This window comes from Arabidopsis thaliana, assembly GCF_000001735.4.
Source record: "Arabidopsis thaliana chromosome 1 sequence".
NCBI lineage: Eukaryota > Viridiplantae > Streptophyta > Magnoliopsida > Brassicales > Brassicaceae > Arabidopsis > Arabidopsis thaliana.
Genome location: NC_003070.9, coordinates 23,345,725 through 23,364,265, shown reverse-complemented (window position 1 = coordinate 23,364,265; position 18,541 = coordinate 23,345,725). Strand labels below are relative to the sequence as shown.

At 35.0% G+C, this 18,541-nt stretch overlaps 2 protein-coding genes across 12 annotated transcripts; both read left to right on the top strand.

The window, feature by feature from the left end:
- Positions 1–1,676: 1,676 nt before the first annotated feature.
- On the top strand, positions 1,677–9,581 carry NRPD1A (nuclear RNA polymerase D1A). Of its 5 annotated transcripts, NM_001198369.1 has the most exons (20): positions 1,779–1,829; positions 2,074–2,118; positions 3,127–3,223; positions 3,307–3,427; positions 3,525–3,646; positions 3,727–3,765; positions 3,853–4,071; positions 4,148–4,300; positions 4,389–4,484; positions 4,565–6,457; positions 6,553–6,722; positions 6,806–6,872; positions 6,956–7,074; positions 7,170–7,318; positions 7,411–7,673; positions 7,753–7,926; positions 8,013–8,150; positions 8,232–8,479; positions 8,563–8,674; positions 8,743–9,581. In NM_001198369.1, exons 3-20 carry the CDS (start codon positions 3,140–3,142, stop codon positions 8,935–8,937), a joined length of 4,362 nt encoding a protein of 1,453 aa, NP_001185298.1. In that variant the 5' UTR covers positions 1,779–1,829; positions 2,074–2,118; positions 3,127–3,139; the 3' UTR covers positions 8,938–9,581. The 5 variants fall into 5 exon arrangements, with proteins under 5 accessions (NP_001320709.1, NP_176490.2, NP_001185298.1 ...); NM_001334061.1 differs by lacking the exon at positions 2,074–2,118 and having other exon boundaries at positions 1,677–1,962; positions 7,753–7,884; NM_104980.4 differs by lacking the exon at positions 2,074–2,118 and having other exon boundaries at positions 1,702–1,962; positions 8,743–9,319.
- Positions 9,582–11,434: 1,853 nt separating this feature from the next.
- On the top strand, positions 11,435–16,705 carry AT1G63010 (Major Facilitator Superfamily with SPX (SYG1/Pho81/XPR1) domain-containing protein). 7 transcript variants are annotated; one of them, NM_001084294.2, is made up of 13 exons: positions 11,435–11,767; positions 11,868–11,942; positions 12,277–12,356; positions 13,198–13,292; positions 13,385–13,505; positions 13,739–14,050; positions 14,143–14,247; positions 14,328–14,782; positions 14,870–15,177; positions 15,262–15,443; positions 15,570–15,760; positions 15,846–15,979; positions 16,056–16,561. In NM_001084294.2, exons 4-13 carry the CDS (start codon positions 13,240–13,242, stop codon positions 16,292–16,294), a joined length of 2,100 nt encoding a protein of 699 aa, NP_001077763.1. In that variant the 5' UTR covers positions 11,435–11,767; positions 11,868–11,942; positions 12,277–12,356; positions 13,198–13,239; the 3' UTR covers positions 16,295–16,561. The 7 variants fall into 7 exon arrangements, with proteins under 7 accessions (NP_001077763.1, NP_001185297.1, NP_001077762.1 ...); NM_001198368.1 differs by having other exon boundaries at positions 11,569–11,767; positions 13,712–14,050; positions 16,056–16,705; NM_001084293.1 differs by having other exon boundaries at positions 11,620–11,942; positions 16,056–16,548.
- The last annotated feature ends 1,836 nt before the right edge of the window (positions 16,706–18,541 follow it).

The window sequence follows — 18,541 nt, the reverse complement described above, 5'->3', positions numbered from 1 at the left end:
GGTGAAGAAAATTTATTATATCCTTATTTTTAGTAGTCTAGTGTCTAGTCAGGTGATGTGAGCCTACATAATGGGTCATCAAGTTGTCAAACTCAATAATAGTTTTTCTCACAATTTTATTTATTTATTTCTGGCATTATAAATAGTTTTATTAACTAGACTACCCCAAATGTTTACAGTTTATAAGGTTAATAAGAAAATTTACTGGGACATTTTTAAGTCTAGTTTATTCTACTACATGTTTTTCAAAACAAATACTCATTTTGTTTTAATTTAATTATCATTTTAGCACTTAAATTTAATCTCACAATAATTATCGTTTTTAGTTTTTTAATGCAAATGTTTAATAAAAATGTGAGTATTAATGTCTTGACCAATAATTTTTTTAGAAACTATATTGAACAAGGGTAAAGTAGAAAATTTAATTGTTTTTTTTTATTTTCACTGCAAAAAATCTTAAACGACAAATAATTTTAAACAAAACTATTTTAATAACTAACCACTAAACTAACTATATAACTGTTTTACAAACGAAAGCGTGAACTTCACGTAAACAAAAATTCAATTTCACGCCGCCGACAAAAAACCTTAAACGACAACTAATTTTAAATAGAAGGAGTATATTTTAGTAATAATTATATGTTAAACTGTTTTAATAAATAACCACTAAACTAACTATGTAACTGTTTTACAAACGAAAGCGTGAACTTCACGTAAACAAGAATCTAATTTCACGTCGCCGACAAGAAAAACTGATTTCACTTATATATCTTGATTTATTAATGGACATTCACATACTCTCAAATAAGATTCTAGATCTTATAAATTTTAATCTATTTTTGTCTCAATTAATTTAGTTATTTATCACATTTCGCCTCTTATAAAATTATATGATAATTGTCTAAGCAGCTAACTAATTGTAATTGTTTTTCAAACAAAAAATATATTTTAATTACACATAATTTTTTTATCGAACAAAAATATATTTTAACGAAATATAAATGTTTCGAATCAAAGATAACAAATTTATAGCCTCAACTATACGTAAAACAAAATTTTATTTTACATATCATACTTTGATTGATACTAACACAAACTTCACAAATAAATTCGTATAATTATGTAATTTTAGATTATTTAGAGATTATAACTAGTATTTAGAAAAATCGCAAAATCATATAAGAAAAGAAATGGAATTTGTTTTTGGTTCAAATTATATTTTTTTTTCCCGCTATTCATATTATAGTTATGAACCAAAAATCAAGCTAGAAATAAAAACCACTAGGATTTTTTTTTTTTGCTAAGATGAAAATTTAGTTATACACTTATTTTTATTTATTTAAATATTACATTAAACTAATAAAAAGTATTAATTATTCTAATAACTTTTTGTCAGTTTTAAAATTAGGCCAAAAGTAAAAAACTAATACAGCTAATATAATATACTTAAGGAAGGATATTTCAACTTTTTCTTTTCTTCCCAGTTTCAGAGTTTATACAAATAAGGTAAAATTCGCAGAAACAGAAAATCATAAAGTAATTAAAATAATACAACCGAGGAAGTAAAAAGATTTCCAAAAGGTAAAAGGTGTACTCGTAAAGTAGGTAAATAGAGGTACAGGTCAAGGGGTAGTTTCGGTATTTACACTCTTTCTTCTTCTTTTTTTTTTTTTTTTGGTGTCTCACATTCCAAAGTCCCCATTGGACTTAGAGAAGAGTTTTTTTTTCGTTTTCTCTGCTTTCTCACTTTTTCCCGTTTCCTTTGGGAATACAAACGGCGGCTTCTCAAAAGCCTCCGATTTCGATTTTTTTTTCCTCTCTTTTTTTTTGTTCTTTCTTTAGAGTCTCTTCTTCAACTTCTTCTCCGGCATCTTCCGTCGGAGCTAAGGATCAGAAGTTTTTGTCTGTGCACTGTTTCAATTGGATCATTACATAGTGAGGATTCTCTGTTCGACGAAACGAGTAAGTAACTACATTGTTGTTCTTCCTCAATTCTCTTCTGGTTTTTCTTTCGTTTTTTTTTTTAAAACCTTTTTCGGTAATTTTCTTTTTATCTCTTTGAAACAATTTGAGTTCTTTTTTTTTTTGATTGATCACTGTGTCTGATTCCTTATCACGGTTCTTTTGTTTAAATTTGATCGATCGTTGTCTTTGAACTCCGATTTTGTTTCTATGAACTTTGTTTACTTTGGATGATTGTGAAAAGTTAAGTACTTTGGTTTATGCATGTTCTTATGAGAAATCGATTTCTTTCGTTTAGAGATCATCTTAAGGCGGCGAATGTTTTTGCACTAAGGGTTTGTGTGAGTCCTTTAGAAGAACATTTGGAAAATTTGTCCTTTTTTTTTTTTGGTCAGTGAATTTTTTTTTTTTTAATCCATGAATAGTGTATGTTCAAAGATTGAACCTTTTTGTGTGTATGTTCTGCAGTTTTTTTTCTTTCTTCTTTTTCTGAACATGTATTCTCTTATTTTTTTGGGTTCATGCTAGATTCTATTAGTAAATTCAATTTCGAATCTATAACTTGTTTTTGATAGGCCAGTCACAGAGGAAGATTGTGGTAACACTTTTGTCCCTTAACAAAAGTGTCTGTTTCTCTTTGGTCAATTTTTTGATCAGAGAGAGTTTGCTTTGGTTTTTGTGTTCTGGTCAATGAAATGCTAAAGATTGGTTTTTGTTTCATATTCTGCTGCACATTAGATTTGATGATAGAGGGTACAGATAGAAACTGATCTTTTCGACGATTTATCCGTGAGTTTTAGCTCTGTTTTATGTTACAGAAGTAAGTGTTAATTTTCAATAATGTGTGTTCAAAGTTTGAACTATTTTGTGTGTTCGTCAAATATTTTTGAGCTAGAATCTTCTTCCCTGAACATGTTCTCTCTTTTCTTTGGATATATGCTAGATTCTAAGTGGCCACTCACAGAGATAGTTTGTGAAGTTGTCTGTTTCTCAGTGGTTAGTATTGGTCAGAGCGAGTTTTTTGGTTTTGTCTGTCTAAATGCTAAATATTGGTTTTGTTTCATATTCTGCACATTGGAATTGGTCACTAAAACTTGCTTATAAAAACTGATGTTTTTACTTACGTATCTAAATTTTCCTTACTGATGGTTTTTTTTCTTGTAGGAAACTCTTCAACATGGAAGACGATTGTGAGGAGCTTCAGGTTCCCGTGGGAACTCTAACCTCGATAGGTTTTAGCATTTCAAACAACAATGATCGAGTAAGTGTTGTCCTTATTTATTCTTCTTGATTTGTTTATGAGTAGATGGAGCAAATATTTAATGTAATGGTACTTTATTATAGGATAAAATGTCTGTGCTAGAGGTTGAAGCACCGAATCAGGTGACTGATTCTCGGCTAGGATTACCGAATCCGGATTCTGTCTGCAGAACCTGTGGCAGCAAAGATCGAAAAGTTTGCGAAGGTATCATAAAGAATCTGGTTTTGGCAAATATTGTTCCAATCTTTTAGCTCATTTTATGATTAGTTCCCTGAGTTTGCTACTTTTCTCTCTGTTTTAGGGCATTTCGGGGTTATAAACTTCGCGTACTCGATAATAAACCCGTATTTCCTCAAGGAGGTAGCTGCGTTGTTAAACAAAATCTGTCCGGGGTGTAAATACATTCGAAAAAAGCAGTTTCAGGTTCACTAGTCTTTCCAAATCCTTTGTTGGTTTGTGTGTTTTGGAACTACATATACTAATGTCATTTTTGCTTGATATAGATTACCGAAGACCAGCCTGAGAGATGTAGATACTGCACTGTAAGAATATATGATTGCAACTAATTTTCTCAGTTTAAAACTTTGTTCCAACACTAATTTTCGGTTTTTGTTGTTGTTATATATCAGTTGAATACCGGTTATCCTCTAATGAAGTTTAGGGTAACTACTAAAGAAGTCTTCAGGCGATCCGGAATCGTTGTTGAAGTAAACGAAGAGAGTCTGATGAAACTCAAGAAACGGGGAGTGTTAACATTGCCTCCTGACTATTGGAGTTTTTTGCCGCAAGACTCTAATATCGACGAGAGCTGTTTGAAACCAACAAGGCGAATAATAACGCATGCACAGGTATAGAAGAGTGAAATGTACCATCTCCATGACTTCTTACTATATATAGTTTTCTGAAAATTTCACCTTTTTGCAGGTTTATGCTCTGTTATTAGGGATTGATCAGAGGCTCATCAAGAAGGATATCCCTATGTTCAACTCTCTTGGTCTGACATCTTTTCCTGTTACACCAAATGGTTACCGTGTAACCGAAATAGTTCATCAGTTCAACGGAGCTCGGCTAATATTTGTAAGCTAAAAACGCTTGTTTATATAATTTGTTATCATATACTATGGTATTTCTCTTATCTTTTCGAGTTTCTGTCACATTTTTGAAGGATGAACGGACTCGGATCTACAAGAAACTAGTCGGCTTTGAGGGAAACACACTTGAATTGAGTTCTCGTGTGATGGAATGCATGCAATATTCCAGAGTAAGTTAGTGGTTCCTGATAGATTTAAACTCTTCTTTCTGTTCTGTGAAGGTTAGTAGTATTTCTTGTTTTTTGCACAGCTCTTTTCGGAAACTGTGTCTTCGAGTAAAGATTCCGCAAATCCGTACCAGAAGAAGTCTGATACACCAAAACTTTGCGGTCTAAGGTTCATGAAAGACGTGCTGCTCGGTAAAAGAAGTGATCATACATTCCGGACAGTAGTTGTTGGTGATCCGTCCTTGAAGCTCAACGAGATTGGCATACCCGAGAGTATCGCAAAAAGGCTTCAAGTATCAGAGCATCTCAACCAGTGCAATAAAGAAAGGCTTGTCACTTCCTTTGTCCCCACACTGTTGGACAATAAAGAGATGCATGTGAGAAGAGGAGATAGATTGGTGGCTATTCAAGTCAATGACCTCCAAACCGGAGACAAAATATTCCGGAGTTTAATGGATGGAGACACTGTGCTGATGAACAGACCGCCTTCGATTCATCAGCATTCGCTTATTGCAATGACAGTTAGAATCCTCCCAACGACTTCTGTTGTCTCCTTGAACCCGATCTGCTGTTTGCCGTTCCGTGGTGATTTTGATGGAGATTGTCTCCACGGTTACGTTCCTCAGTCCATTCAAGCAAAGGTCGAGCTTGATGAGCTTGTTGCTTTGGATAAGCAGCTTATCAACAGACAGAATGGTCGGAACTTGCTTTCTTTAGGACAAGATAGCTTGACGGCGGCTTATCTGGTCAATGTTGAGAAGAACTGTTATCTTAATCGAGCTCAGATGCAGCAGCTTCAAATGTATTGCCCATTTCAGCTTCCTCCGCCTGCAATTATCAAAGCTTCTCCTTCGAGCACTGAGCCTCAATGGACGGGAATGCAGCTATTCGGAATGCTGTTTCCTCCCGGGTTTGACTACACTTATCCTCTGAATAATGTAGTTGTGAGTAACGGCGAGCTTTTGTCTTTCTCTGAAGGATCTGCTTGGCTCAGAGATGGAGAAGGGAATTTCATCGAGAGATTGCTCAAACACGACAAAGGGAAAGTTCTTGATATCATCTATTCCGCTCAAGAAATGCTATCTCAGTGGTTGCTGATGCGCGGTTTGAGTGTGTCCTTGGCGGATTTGTACCTTTCCTCTGATCTGCAGTCTCGAAAAAACTTGACTGAAGAGATATCATACGGGTTGCGGGAAGCTGAGCAAGTTTGCAACAAGCAACAGCTAATGGTTGAATCTTGGAGAGATTTCCTTGCAGTTAATGGGGAGGATAAGGAAGAGGATTCAGTATCGGATTTGGCCCGATTCTGCTATGAGAGACAAAAATCCGCTACATTAAGCGAACTTGCAGTCAGTGCTTTTAAGGATGCTTACAGAGATGTTCAGGCACTAGCATATAGGTATGGTGATCAATCCAACTCTTTTTTGATCATGTCGAAAGCCGGCAGCAAAGGGAATATCGGGAAGCTGGTTCAGCACAGCATGTGTATCGGTCTGCAGAATTCAGCAGTTTCTTTGTCCTTTGGGTTTCCGCGTGAACTGACTTGCGCTGCTTGGAATGACCCGAACAGTCCACTTCGTGGCGCAAAGGGAAAAGACAGTACCACTACTGAGTCATATGTTCCTTATGGAGTCATTGAGAACTCGTTTCTAACGGGTCTGAATCCATTGGAATCTTTTGTTCATTCAGTTACAAGTCGTGACAGTTCATTCAGTGGTAATGCTGATCTCCCGGGGACACTGAGCAGAAGATTAATGTTCTTCATGCGGGACATATACGCTGCTTATGATGGCACTGTGAGAAATTCTTTCGGAAACCAGTTAGTCCAGTTTACTTATGAGACTGATGGTCCCGTTGAAGATATCACAGGTGAGGCACTTGGCTCACTTTCTGCTTGTGCATTATCTGAGGCAGCTTACAGCGCGCTGGACCAGCCAATCAGCCTTCTTGAAACTTCGCCGCTTCTGAATCTTAAGGTCTTCCTCTTCTTATTCTTCGCTTCTTGATTTATTGAATCATTTCCACTTAAGTCGTTTGCATTTCTCTAACTAGATTTTATCTCTTTCTACAGAATGTATTGGAGTGTGGATCAAAGAAAGGTCAACGAGAACAGACAATGTCTTTGTATTTGTCTGAATACCTTTCAAAGAAAAAGCACGGGTTCGAATACGGGTCACTTGAGATCAAGAACCACTTGGAGAAACTTAGTTTCTCAGAGATCGTTTCAACATCTATGATAATGTTGGTAACTTTTAACTGTCTATATGAATCTTTTTGGTTAAGGGCTTCTCTTAACAAATGTTTATTGTCTTCTTGGTTCATAGATTCTCTCCAAGTTCTAACACGAAAGTACCGTTAAGCCCGTGGGTTTGCCATTTTCATATCTCTGAGGTATAAACTCATACCCATATAAAGCCACAAACATATATATATATGTGTACAGATTCTAATGAACCTCTTCTTTAATTTCACAGAAAGTACTGAAGCGGAAACAACTGAGCGCAGAATCCGTTGTTTCATCTTTAAACGAGCAGTACAAGAGCAGGAACAGAGAACTGAAGCTTGATATAGTTGACTTAGATATACAAAACACGTAAGAACATTCTTGAATTTGTAGCAGACATGTTTTGTTTCGCTTTTATGTCTATTAGAAACTGATTTGTTATACATTTATGTGTTGTGGATTAGAAACCACTGCTCTTCAGACGATCAGGCAATGAAGGATGATAACGTTTGCATCACGGTGACTGTAGTTGAAGCCTCAAAGCACTCGGTTTTGGAACTGGATGCTATTCGTCTCGTTTTGATCCCTTTTCTTCTTGACTCTCCTGTCAAAGGTAAAACCGGATGAAAAATAAAGACGAGCAAGCTGAACAGATCGTTGTTTTGTTATTATCGTTCTTATGAGTTCTATCATCTGTTTTTGCAGGTGATCAAGGGATCAAAAAGGTGAATATTTTGTGGACTGACCGACCAAAAGCGCCAAAAAGGAATGGGAATCATTTGGCGGGTGAGCTGTACTTGAAGGTTACAATGTATGGAGATCGGGGCAAAAGAAACTGTTGGACCGCTCTTTTAGAAACCTGCCTTCCCATCATGGATATGATTGACTGGGGCCGAAGCCATCCTGATAATATCCGACAATGCTGCTCAGTTTATGGAATAGATGCTGGACGCAGCATTTTCGTAGCAGTCAGTATCGGTTTCTTTAACATTTTCTTGGTCTCTCTCGCAGCTTCTAAAGTTTGAAGTTTTTTTTTTGTGACCGCAGAATTTGGAGTCCGCGGTGTCAGATACTGGTAAGGAGATACTAAGAGAGCATCTGCTTCTCGTAGCTGATAGTCTCTCTGTTACGGGAGAGTTTGTGGCATTAAACGCCAAAGGTTGGAGTAAACAAAGACAGGTCGAGTCCACGCCTGCACCTTTTACTCAAGCATGCTTCTCAGTATGTAACAAAATCCCATTTCTTTTGGTTATACAAAGCTTATATAGGATTTCATTTGATACTTAGTGCTTGCTTAATCTCTGCAGAGCCCAAGTCAATGCTTTCTCAAAGCTGCTAAGGAAGGTGTCAGAGACGATCTTCAAGGGTCTATCGACGCTTTAGCTTGGGGAAAAGTTCCTGGTTTCGGAACTGGAGATCAGTTCGAAATCATCATTTCGCCAAAGGTAAATTAACTTTACATCTTTTGATCCGTTTAGACCACATAACTTCAGTGGTCTAATTTGTGTCTTTATGCATGCCATCAGGTTCACGGGTTTACTACACCGGTAGATGTGTATGACCTTTTGAGTAGTACAAAGACGATGCGTAGAACAAACTCTGCGCCTAAATCAGACAAAGCCACGGTCCAGCCTTTTGGCTTGCTACATTCCGCATTCCTGAAAGATATCAAGGTACTCGATGGGAAAGGGATTCCTATGTCACTGCTTAGAACGATCTTTACATGGAAAAACATCGAGTTGCTTTCCCAGTCATTGAAACGCATTCTCCACAGGTAAGATTCTACTGTTCAAAAAACCGTAAAGATTCTTTCTTCCTTTTGGCTGATGCAAATTACAATGGCTTAATCTTTGTTAGTTACGAGATCAATGAACTGTTGAATGAGAGGGACGAAGGACTTGTGAAGATGGTTCTGCAGTTGCACCCCAACAGTGTTGAGAAAATTGGACCAGGCGTCAAAGGAATCCGGGTAAATCAAGGCTCATATGTTTCAGAATCCTTAAAGACATAAAGATCCTGACCATGTTTCTTTTATAGGTCGCTAAATCGAAGCACGGAGATTCTTGTTGCTTCGAGGTTGTAAGAATAGACGGGACATTCGAAGACTTCTCATACCACAAGTGTGTCTTGGGAGCAACAAAGATAATTGCCCCAAAGAAAATGAACTTCTACAAGTCAAAGTATCTTAAAAATGGTACACTCGAGTCCGGTGGTTTCTCCGAAAACCCGTGAACAGCCAAGTAAGAGTAAAAAAAAAGACTGGCTCTTCTGCGGTATAATATCGAACAATGTATGAAGTTGTGTGTAATTTTGTTTAAAAAGTGATTAGATAGATATAGGGGAAAAGCCTTTTGGCTTTGCTCTAAGCTTCTTTTTGCTCCTTTCACTATGTAATACCTTTTGCCTTCCACCTAAAGGCTTAAAGGTTAATTACTTAGTGGAAGCAGCAACGAGAAGCTGGCAAAGGAGGCTTCTGTTCTGTTTCTGTTTCTGTATGTAAACCATGCAAATTCCGGTTTGACTATGAAATATCCGGTTATGTTTCTGTTCTTTACCTTGTTTATATCCGTCTTCATGCAATTGCAAATGATCCTTATTACATCTTCGGTTTTCCTTATGAGAAGTGAAACTTAGTTCTCTTGGTTATGCTCTGTTTTTTCCTGGTTTAGATCGGTTCTCAATAGCATACAGTTTGTTCTTTCTCTTAACCGGTTTAGATTAGTTTTCTTGCAATTTGCTTATGATTCTTATAAGTAACCAAAGCCTTTAAGTAATACTAATCTAAATATCTCCACATATTATCTTCAAATGTATTGATCAGAGAAAATCCCCAACACTATCATCACCCCTCAAGAAAATACAGGAAACATTTTCGAAGGTTAATGCTCTTATAGCTGCAGTAAGTTCACTCATATTGTACTAAAATCATTTGTTACTTTGTTTTAAAGCTTTTTTTGCCAAGGTAACAAATTTGTAGGTAAAAACTCTCTTTAATACCTAAACATCTCATTTATTAATGATATTATATTCATAGCAAAAAACACTAATCTCAATCACCATTTCAGCAATTGACTTAATTATAACTTTTTTATGTTTGGTTCTAAACAACTTTAAACAATATTATGATGATATACACTAATTCTATATATTGTTTTAAAAAAAATTCTAGATATTTCATGTAGCTTCTACAGAGTTGCATGTCATAGTGTACTACTCAATACTTTCTTACACAGGTCCACAAATGCACTTGCTTTTGTTATGATACTTTTATATAAAATATTAATTAAACGAGTTTTTTTTTTTGTTTGTTTATCTCTGTCTAGAAAGTGAAGTTACACATGTCGTGAATACATATCGCCACTAGCTTAAGCATTTTCTTTTCTTCGCGATCGGAGAACCTTAGCAAATCAAAAGATAAGATTTAAATGTTCTAACCACTAAGAAGTAACCCCGTAGTGATGGACATTGTGAATGGGTGATTCTTGAATGCAACAGCTATTCGGTTACCTAAACAACTAAAATATAGTATTCTTTATTTTGTGTACTTCTATTAAATCAGGAGAATATCTGACTGACACCATACATAATCATATAACTGCAGATAAAATATCGGTTTTTTTTTGTTAAAGTGTCGTTAAGTTACTTTTGGTTCTATAGTTTGATCAAGTGAGTATTTAAACACTACTAAGTAAGTTACTATTGGTACTAGATAAAATTTTGGAAATATGTATGTGCTGCCAATTAAATTATCTGTCTCAGTGGAGTGTTGCAAATCTACAAAGTACTATTGGGTATTAATTAGTACACAATAGTACTTTGTAGATTTACACGTATTCATTTATTTTTAACACCAGTAATTTTTTTTGGTTACATACTTAGATGCAACACACTAATTGAAAAAGAAACATGCAAAATACACATGTAATAGCACCATGACGAAAGTAGCATATATGCATCAATAGCTATAATACATGTATAAATTGATAAGGAAACAAAAGAAATGATTGGCCTAGCAAATTTAACGAGTATCAACTTTGGTCATATTTTGAAAAACGAGTATCACGTGAAATCACGGTTGTGAATATTTTAGGTAACTTATACTAAAAGCATTGTATTGTAGGTGGCCAAATATGTGTATATAATTTTCTCTTTATTCTTGGTAACTTTTTTTGTCCAACCCTATTTTTCATTATAATTTTGTCCACATTCTCATCATACTAAATTACTAACGCACATACGCAATAAGAAAAAAATGTCTGCCAGATTATTAAATATTCCACTTTCCAACTAAAATTGTGTCGCTATCTTTTGTAATTATGTAAAAATAAAATAAAAAAAAACAACGATACAAATTGTATACCTACACATATGACATGTCCATTACAATACCAATAAACTGAAGGCAAATTGAATACGATTCCATGACTTTCATTTATTATACATATAAAATTAGGGAAGTTGTAAATAATTTAGGATTTTTCTCAAAAACAAATAATATTTCGGGTTATGTGCTTAATTAGATCATGTGTAATTAGAACACGTATAATATCACTATCGGAATAACGTTATAAATTAGTAGCTATCAACTTATTATACACATAAAATTAAGGAGGTTGTAAATAATTTAGGATGTTTCATAAGAATAAAATAATATTTCGGATCATGTGCGTAATTAGATCATGTGTAATTCTATAACAACACGTATAATATCCCTATCATAATAACGCTACATGAGTAGTTTTCTTTATTAATATGCAGCCGTCTTAAATAATTTATTCCTCTTTGACCCCAAAACTTACACATTAACCAAAAAACACCCCATAGAAGTTTTATAGAATCACGCAAAAACCCCCTTTTACAAAAACGTGCCAATTTGAGGACTTAAAGCATCCACGATTTGATTGATATTTCCTCAATGATTGGGTCCGAGAGTAAATGCGATTGATAAATGATCACATTACTCGCGATAAGAGTCTGCGATCTACTATAAGCAAACTAGTCGTCTTTTGATTCTCCTCTTCTTCACCTTTTTACCAATTTCCTCGCTTACAAGATTCAAAGGGTTTGTGATTGAGAGAAGCTTTAAAAAACCCATCTTTGGTGTTTGATTCTCTGTTTATTTAATTCATAAAGGAAGGCTCTTTTTTTTTTGTTTATTTCAGGCTCATTACGTTGATGGTCATCTAAATCTCAAGAAGACAAAGTTGCGATTTTTGCAACTGGGTTTCTCTCTTCAGGTACTGAGTTTTTGTTGTTGATTGTGAGAATAAAAAGGAAAGTAGACAAAAGAAGAGAATCTAGGTTTTTGATTGAACTCCATTTTAGAAAAAGTTGAAAACTTTTTGGCGTTTTTCATTTGTTTTTCAAGTTGTGGAATTTTCTGAATTGGCAAAAAAACAATTTTGTGACTACTAAAGCAACTTGTCTTGGCTGCTTCTTTTTATCAATCATATATCATTGACTCCACTAAGATCTAGTATTTATATAATATTTTGTGTAGGCCTTATTACCTTCATGCTAAGCTCGTGTCTTCTGATCTATTTGTAATTATTTTAATCTATTTTTTTTCAGAGATTTAATCTGTATAAGAAGATCTCAAGATCAGCTTTTGTGTATTGAAGAAGAACTAGGAAGAACGAGGATAGATACAGGTATTATTTTTATATATCAAGATCTCTGCTTTTGGCTTATTTGTTTATCATCTTTTTCACTTGAAATGCACGAGTTTTAAAGTATAAATAAGCTTTGTGTTCTTGTTCTTGAGGCTTTGTGTTGTGTGAAGTAGAAATAAGCTGAATTTGGATTTGATTTGATTTGGTATTAAATTGTCCTCACTGGTTTTGCGTGATTATATCATCTATGCACATGGCTTGTAGCGCTGACTTGCTTATAAGTATTTTTATAAAACGTGTTGCGTTCTTGTTTTGGCTTCTATAATTGTAGTTTTAGAATTGTGCTTGAGCACTAATCAGATTCACAGCAATTCAAAAATCCATTTAGAGGTATAATTCCTTTTAGATGCTCTTTGATCTTTTCGTGCTTGAGTCAGTTTGTACTTTTGTCCTTGACTCTTTCTAAAACAGGTTTTGTGTTAATCCCTTGAATCTGCTTTATCGCTTATGTCTCTTGAAATCTATCTATGTTGCTCTCTTTGTGACTGTCTGATCATTAGTTGCAAAATGTGAAATTGTCTGTGTAATGATCAGGTCGAGTTTTATGAAATGTTGTTAGCTTCCATTGAGTAAGGCTTATTGTGGATTGGTGGATTGAAATCTTCATGTAACTATAAGTATTGAGGAGCTTTGAATGTGGATTTAAAACTGTTCTGGAGTGTCATTGACTTTGGATACTATTATTATGTATTTGTATTAAATTCATATTATGTATGCCACAGACCCATTCTCTATTTCCTTCAACAAGTTGACAGAGAGCAAAATCTTTATATACGTGATATCAAAGTGTTCTAATTTCCACATTCTTCTCACTTCTCAGGCTTTAATCTAAACTTTGCTCTCTGCTTTCTGCGATTAAAAGATGGTGGCTTTTGGGAAATACTTGCAGCGGAAACAAATCGAAGAATGGAGTGGGTATGCATTTGCTTACGACATCTCGGTTCTAGCCATATCTTTTGATCATCTGATTTTTTTTTCCTAATGAAGTTTTGATAATTCCCTTGTAGCTATTATATCAATTACAAATTGATGAAGAAGAAAGTGAAGCAATATGCTGAACAAATCCAAGGCGGATCTCAACATCCTCGCCATGTTCTCAAAGATTTCTCGAGGATGCTCGATACTCAGGTATGTTATAGATAATTGTCGAGATGATCTTGTTTGAGTATTATCCTCACTGAATTGTTATTTTCTGTGCATCTCCGAGGTTATATATGGCTACATACGAGTAATCTCAGTCCAGTGTTTGTCATTGTTTCTCTTAATTAGATAAGACATTTAAGAAATAAACCATTCTGATGATCAGATGGAACTCCTCTAAAATGTTGTTCGAGATATTGAAAGTGAATCATTGTTTGCAGATTGAGACAACTGTCCTTTTCATGTTGGAACAACAAGGGTTGCTTTCAGGGCGATTAGCCAAATTGAGGGAATCTCATGATGCTATACTTGAGCAGCCTGACATATCAAGAATTTTCGAGCTACGTGAAGCATACAGAGATGTTGGACGAGACCTTCTTCAGCTCCTGAAATTCGTTGAGTTGAACGCCATTGGTCTGCGCAAGATACTTAAGAAATTCGACAAAAGGTTTGGATATAGATTCGCTGATTATTACGTGAAGACCCGCGCTAATCACCCTTACTCTCAGCTTCAACAAGTTTTTAAGCATGTGGTAAATGAATTTTTCTTACCACCCTTTCACTGGTTTCATCTGTAGGCTCTTCTTGTTAGGAATCTTAAATGTTCTGTGTATGGAATTTGTAGGGTGTTGGAGCTGTTGTTGGAGCAATTTCCCGCAATCTTCATGAGCTTCAAGAAAATGAAGGAAGCTTTTATTCAATTTATGACCAACCCGTTCTTCCGGCTCAGGTACTACATTTCAAATATATCAAATCAGAATCCTCTATACAGGCTTTGTAAATCCTAATCTTTTCCTCAAAACTCCACAGGATCCAGTGGTTGAGGCAATAAATAACGCGGTGGACAAGTTAACCTTCTCGACGAATTTCCTCAACTTCTTGGCACAACATGCTCTTATCATGCAAGATGATTTGGTGACTCCTTCAGAGGATACAATCGATGAGCGGTCTTACCATTTTAATTCGTTACTCCTGAATCTAGGAAACACATTTTTGTACATGGTCAACACTTATATCATCGTCCCTACAGCGGATGACTATTCGATGAGCCTTGGAGCTGCAGCAACGGTTTGTGGTGTTGTCATCGGATCTATGGCTGTGGCTCAAGTATTTTCATCGGTTTATTTCAGCGCATGGTCCAACAAATCTTACTTCAAACCTCTTGTGTTTAGCAGCATCGCACTCTTTATCGGAAATTTGATGTATGCGTTGGCATATGATGCCAATTCCATAGCGCTTCTTTTACTCGGCCGTGTCTGTTGTGGGTGAGTTAAAAGTTCAATCATTTTCCTATATATCGTGTCAAAGAGGAAACCTTTTCCTCAACTGATTTCAACCCTTTAAATTTGCAGGTTGGGATCAGCAAGAGCTGTTAACCGGAGATATATCAGCGATTGTGTGCCTTTGAGAATCCGAATGCAGGCATCGGCGGGTTTTGTGAGTGCAAGTGCTCTTGGAATGGCTTGTGGCCCTGCGCTTGCCGGTTTACTCCAAATCAAATTCAAGTTTTACAAGTTTACATTTAACCAATCTACTTTGCCGGGATGGGTTATGGCTGTGGCTTGGCTGTTCTATTTGGTATGGCTATGCATTTCATTCAGAGAGCCGTTGCGTGACACAGAGGATGGAGAAAAAAACAATCGAAATGAAACAACATCAGGTCATTATTAATAGTAAAAGCTGTTTTTCTTTTCTGTCTGTAACAATTATTAACGAGTATTGAATGGATTCTTGGTTGATGCAGCGACAGATAGAGTAGAAAGTAGCAGAGTCGAGGAAGGTCTTCGATTGCCGTTGCTGATCACTTCAGGAATCAAGCCAGAAGATGAAGAGGAATGCGATGAAAGTGAAGAATCCCCAGAAGATTCTCACAAACCTGCAAATTCTTTCATAGAAGCATACCGACTCCTTACTCCATCTGTTAAGGTATCATTCATCACTTTTCTTAAACATCTGTTAAGACATTGATGAATTCTTGATAAAAAGTTCTCGGAATATTTCCTTTAAAGTTTTATCTGGCTGAAAGCTGTGTTGTGCGGTTCTGGTCGGCAGGTTCAACTGTTGATCTACTTCATGCTCAAATATTCGATGGAAATATTACTGTCAGAATCAAGTGTCATTACTTCATACTACTTTAGTTGGACAACAAGCTCTGTTGCCATCTTCCTGGCCTGCCTTGGCCTCACGGTGCTACCAATCAACATTTTGGTCGGAAGTTACATCAGTAATATGTTTGAAGACAGGTAATCTTTTGAATCCGAGCTCAAACCAAACCAAAAATATCATTCATTTTTTTGGTGACTGATTTGCAATTTGTGTCTCTTACAGGCAAATCCTTCTAACATCTGAGATCATCGTCTTCCTTGGGATTCTCTTCAGTTTCAATTTGTTTGTTCCATACACTGTACCTCAATACGTAATCTCTGGTCTCATAATGTTTGTTGCTGCTGAAGTACTCGAAGGTATAAACTAAACAAACCTCTGCGTTCTGTTTTAAAAGAACAACTGACTTATAATGACCCTTTTTGGTTTCTTTAGGTGTGAATCTATCGTTGTTATCGCGGGTAATGTCATCAAGGCTATCGAAAGGAACGTACAACGGAGGATTGCTCTCAACAGAAGCTGGAACGTTGGCTCGTGTTGTGGCAGATGCAACCATAACATTGGGAGGATATTTGGGAAGAGGCCATCTCCTGAATGCCACTCTTCTACCATCACTTGTCATCTGCATTGGCTCCATCGTTGCTACTTGTTGTACTTATAACTCACTCTATTGATTTTGGAGTTTTGCTACCAAATTTTACAAAATAGAATAAAACAGTGTGTATGATCGATCCTCTCTTTGATTTGATTATTTTTGTTGTTCTAATTCATATGGGTGTATATGTGTTTTATAATACATATAGTATGTATATTCGTATATATACGGTGAATATCAAATCCTCCATTTGTTGGAAATTCCAGTTTTGTGAGATTCTTTTTCTGAAGTATTGTAATAAATTCTCATATAAATTTATAAGTTTTTATTTGGTATCTGCTTTTATATACCAGTTAGTCCATGCACATCCATTTCTGGTTCTCTTGTTGAATCTGTAACTGTGTACTCTGCATGTTTTCTGAGCCAATTGGGTTATGTTGATATATCTGTTTATCTGACTTTGACATATACATAAATTAGATATTTTAATCTCATGTACCACCAGACCAAGACTAACATATTCAATTGTTTCACCATCTATGATTAACCAAAACCTTAAATCATACCAAAATTAAATGTTGGTGACATATATCGACATTTTAATTTAAATTAGATTTAAAGTCTTAACTGCTATGTGTCTTGGAATGTCCATTTGAACAATAGTATTCAGCAAAAAAAAAAAAAAAATCTATTTGTTGTTATACTACAAAAATGTTCGGAGGGTGTATTATCAAGAAAATTATATTTAATTCACTTATGAAATTGATATTCAGCAAAAATATGAGGTAACGATCTTAATTTTCTCAATAAACTGAATGTAACTAGCTACTTGCTTACTTTGATAAAAATGATAAATATTTATATTATTTATAGCTTATTTCCAACTAATTATGTATAGTTAGGACATGCTTTTAATCATCAAGATAAATGGATATCAATAGTCTATTAGGTTATTCCAATGAAAATGATAAATATATATTAGTTTAAAACTTATTTCCAACTAATAAATATATTTACTTATTTATTTAGTTTTATCATCAGTTGGATTTTAAACCCTTGATGAAAATACTTTCAATCCCTTCCTATAACTTCAGTGAAAGGATCATATATGTAGTGCCAATTGATGATCTTAACGGATTTGAGGTATTTTTCAGTTCACCCATTTGGCGCGGATGACATCTACTATGGCTTTTTAGAAAATAATGTTTCATTTAAAGGATACCATGCAGTCATCATCGGGTCTGTTAGATCGTATTGTGGCGATCTCGTCGCCCTGTGTAAAATGTCGAATGTCAAATGGGAATAGGTGCTGTTGGAGGATATGTATATGTCTCTCTCAAGGGCATCTATATGATCGTGGGAGGTCATCCTACCAAGATACATTTTCTAGAAGACGCAATACCATTCTTATCGACTAATTAGATTTGTAAAACTTTGTGTTCATCATCTTTTTCAACCCATATTTTTTTTTGTTGTGAGTTATTTTAATACTCACGTCGATAATCTTGATGTTTGGTTTAATCACGGTTCAACAAAATTTTGATCTCGATTCAATGAAACTCGGTCATTTTTTTTGCTTTTCCATTCGAATCTTGGTGTATGTTCAAAAATCGACAATATATAATGTTCTTTAATCAAGAAATTGTTTATATCGAAATTTTTTGATCATATTAATACATAATTACCGGACAATCTAAATCTAAATAAAAAAATGCAATTATATAATGAAAATAACGTTCTCGTAACGTGGGTTATATAACATATTCCTCATCGATTTTCTTTCTATGAATTTAGACTCTATAAAGTAACAAGATAAGTATTCCAATTAATTTGTTTTTCACTTCTAGAAATAGTTTTATTTGGGACTGCGAAGCTATTCTTGTTCATTTAAAGTAAGTATGGCACAACAGAATATCCAACGGCATATGCTATCGGTCTATATGGCACATCTTTTACAAAACTTTTTAGAGTAGCGAGACTGAAATATGTCTTAACACTTTGGAATTGAATTTTGATTATTTCTAACGTACCAAGGTGTTTAGTTTTACGAAAAACAACCCAAAAATATATAAATAATACCGTAACCAAAATTAATGAAACCAAACTAGACAATAAAGAAGCATCGATTTTACCTTTTTGTAACGAATTATTTCTACTAAGACAAATTTGGCCAAAAACAGATTCTGGAAACTGAAGCTCAAATTGTATCAAATTAGACCGCATAACTAAAACTTGAAATCAAACTAAAACCGGATTCATTGCACCTTTCAAATAATACTAATTTTACAGTAATCACCAATTTTTTCAACATTCATATCTTTTTATA

Excerpts from the sequence above, each read along its gene's own strand:
- AT1G63010 (NM_001198368.1), top strand. The coding sequence starts at position 13,240 with ATGGTGGCTTTTGGGAAATACTTGCAGCGGAAACAAATCGAAGAATGG. Across the intron at positions 13,293-13,384 it reads CAAATCGAAGAATGGAGTGG|CTATTATATCAATTACAAAT; the intron begins GTATGCATTTGC and ends ATTCCCTTGTAG. Across the intron at positions 13,506-13,711 it reads CGAGGATGCTCGATACTCAG|ATATTGAAAGTGAATCATTG; the intron begins GTATGTTATAGA and ends ATGTTGTTCGAG.
- NRPD1A (NM_001198369.1), top strand. The coding sequence starts at position 3,140 with ATGGAAGACGATTGTGAGGAGCTTCAGGTTCCCGTGGGAACTCTAACC. Across the intron at positions 7,674-7,752 it reads GACGCAGCATTTTCGTAGCA|AATTTGGAGTCCGCGGTGTC; the intron begins GTCAGTATCGGT and ends TTGTGACCGCAG. Across the intron at positions 8,480-8,562 it reads TTGAAACGCATTCTCCACAG|TTACGAGATCAATGAACTGT; the intron begins GTAAGATTCTAC and ends AATCTTTGTTAG.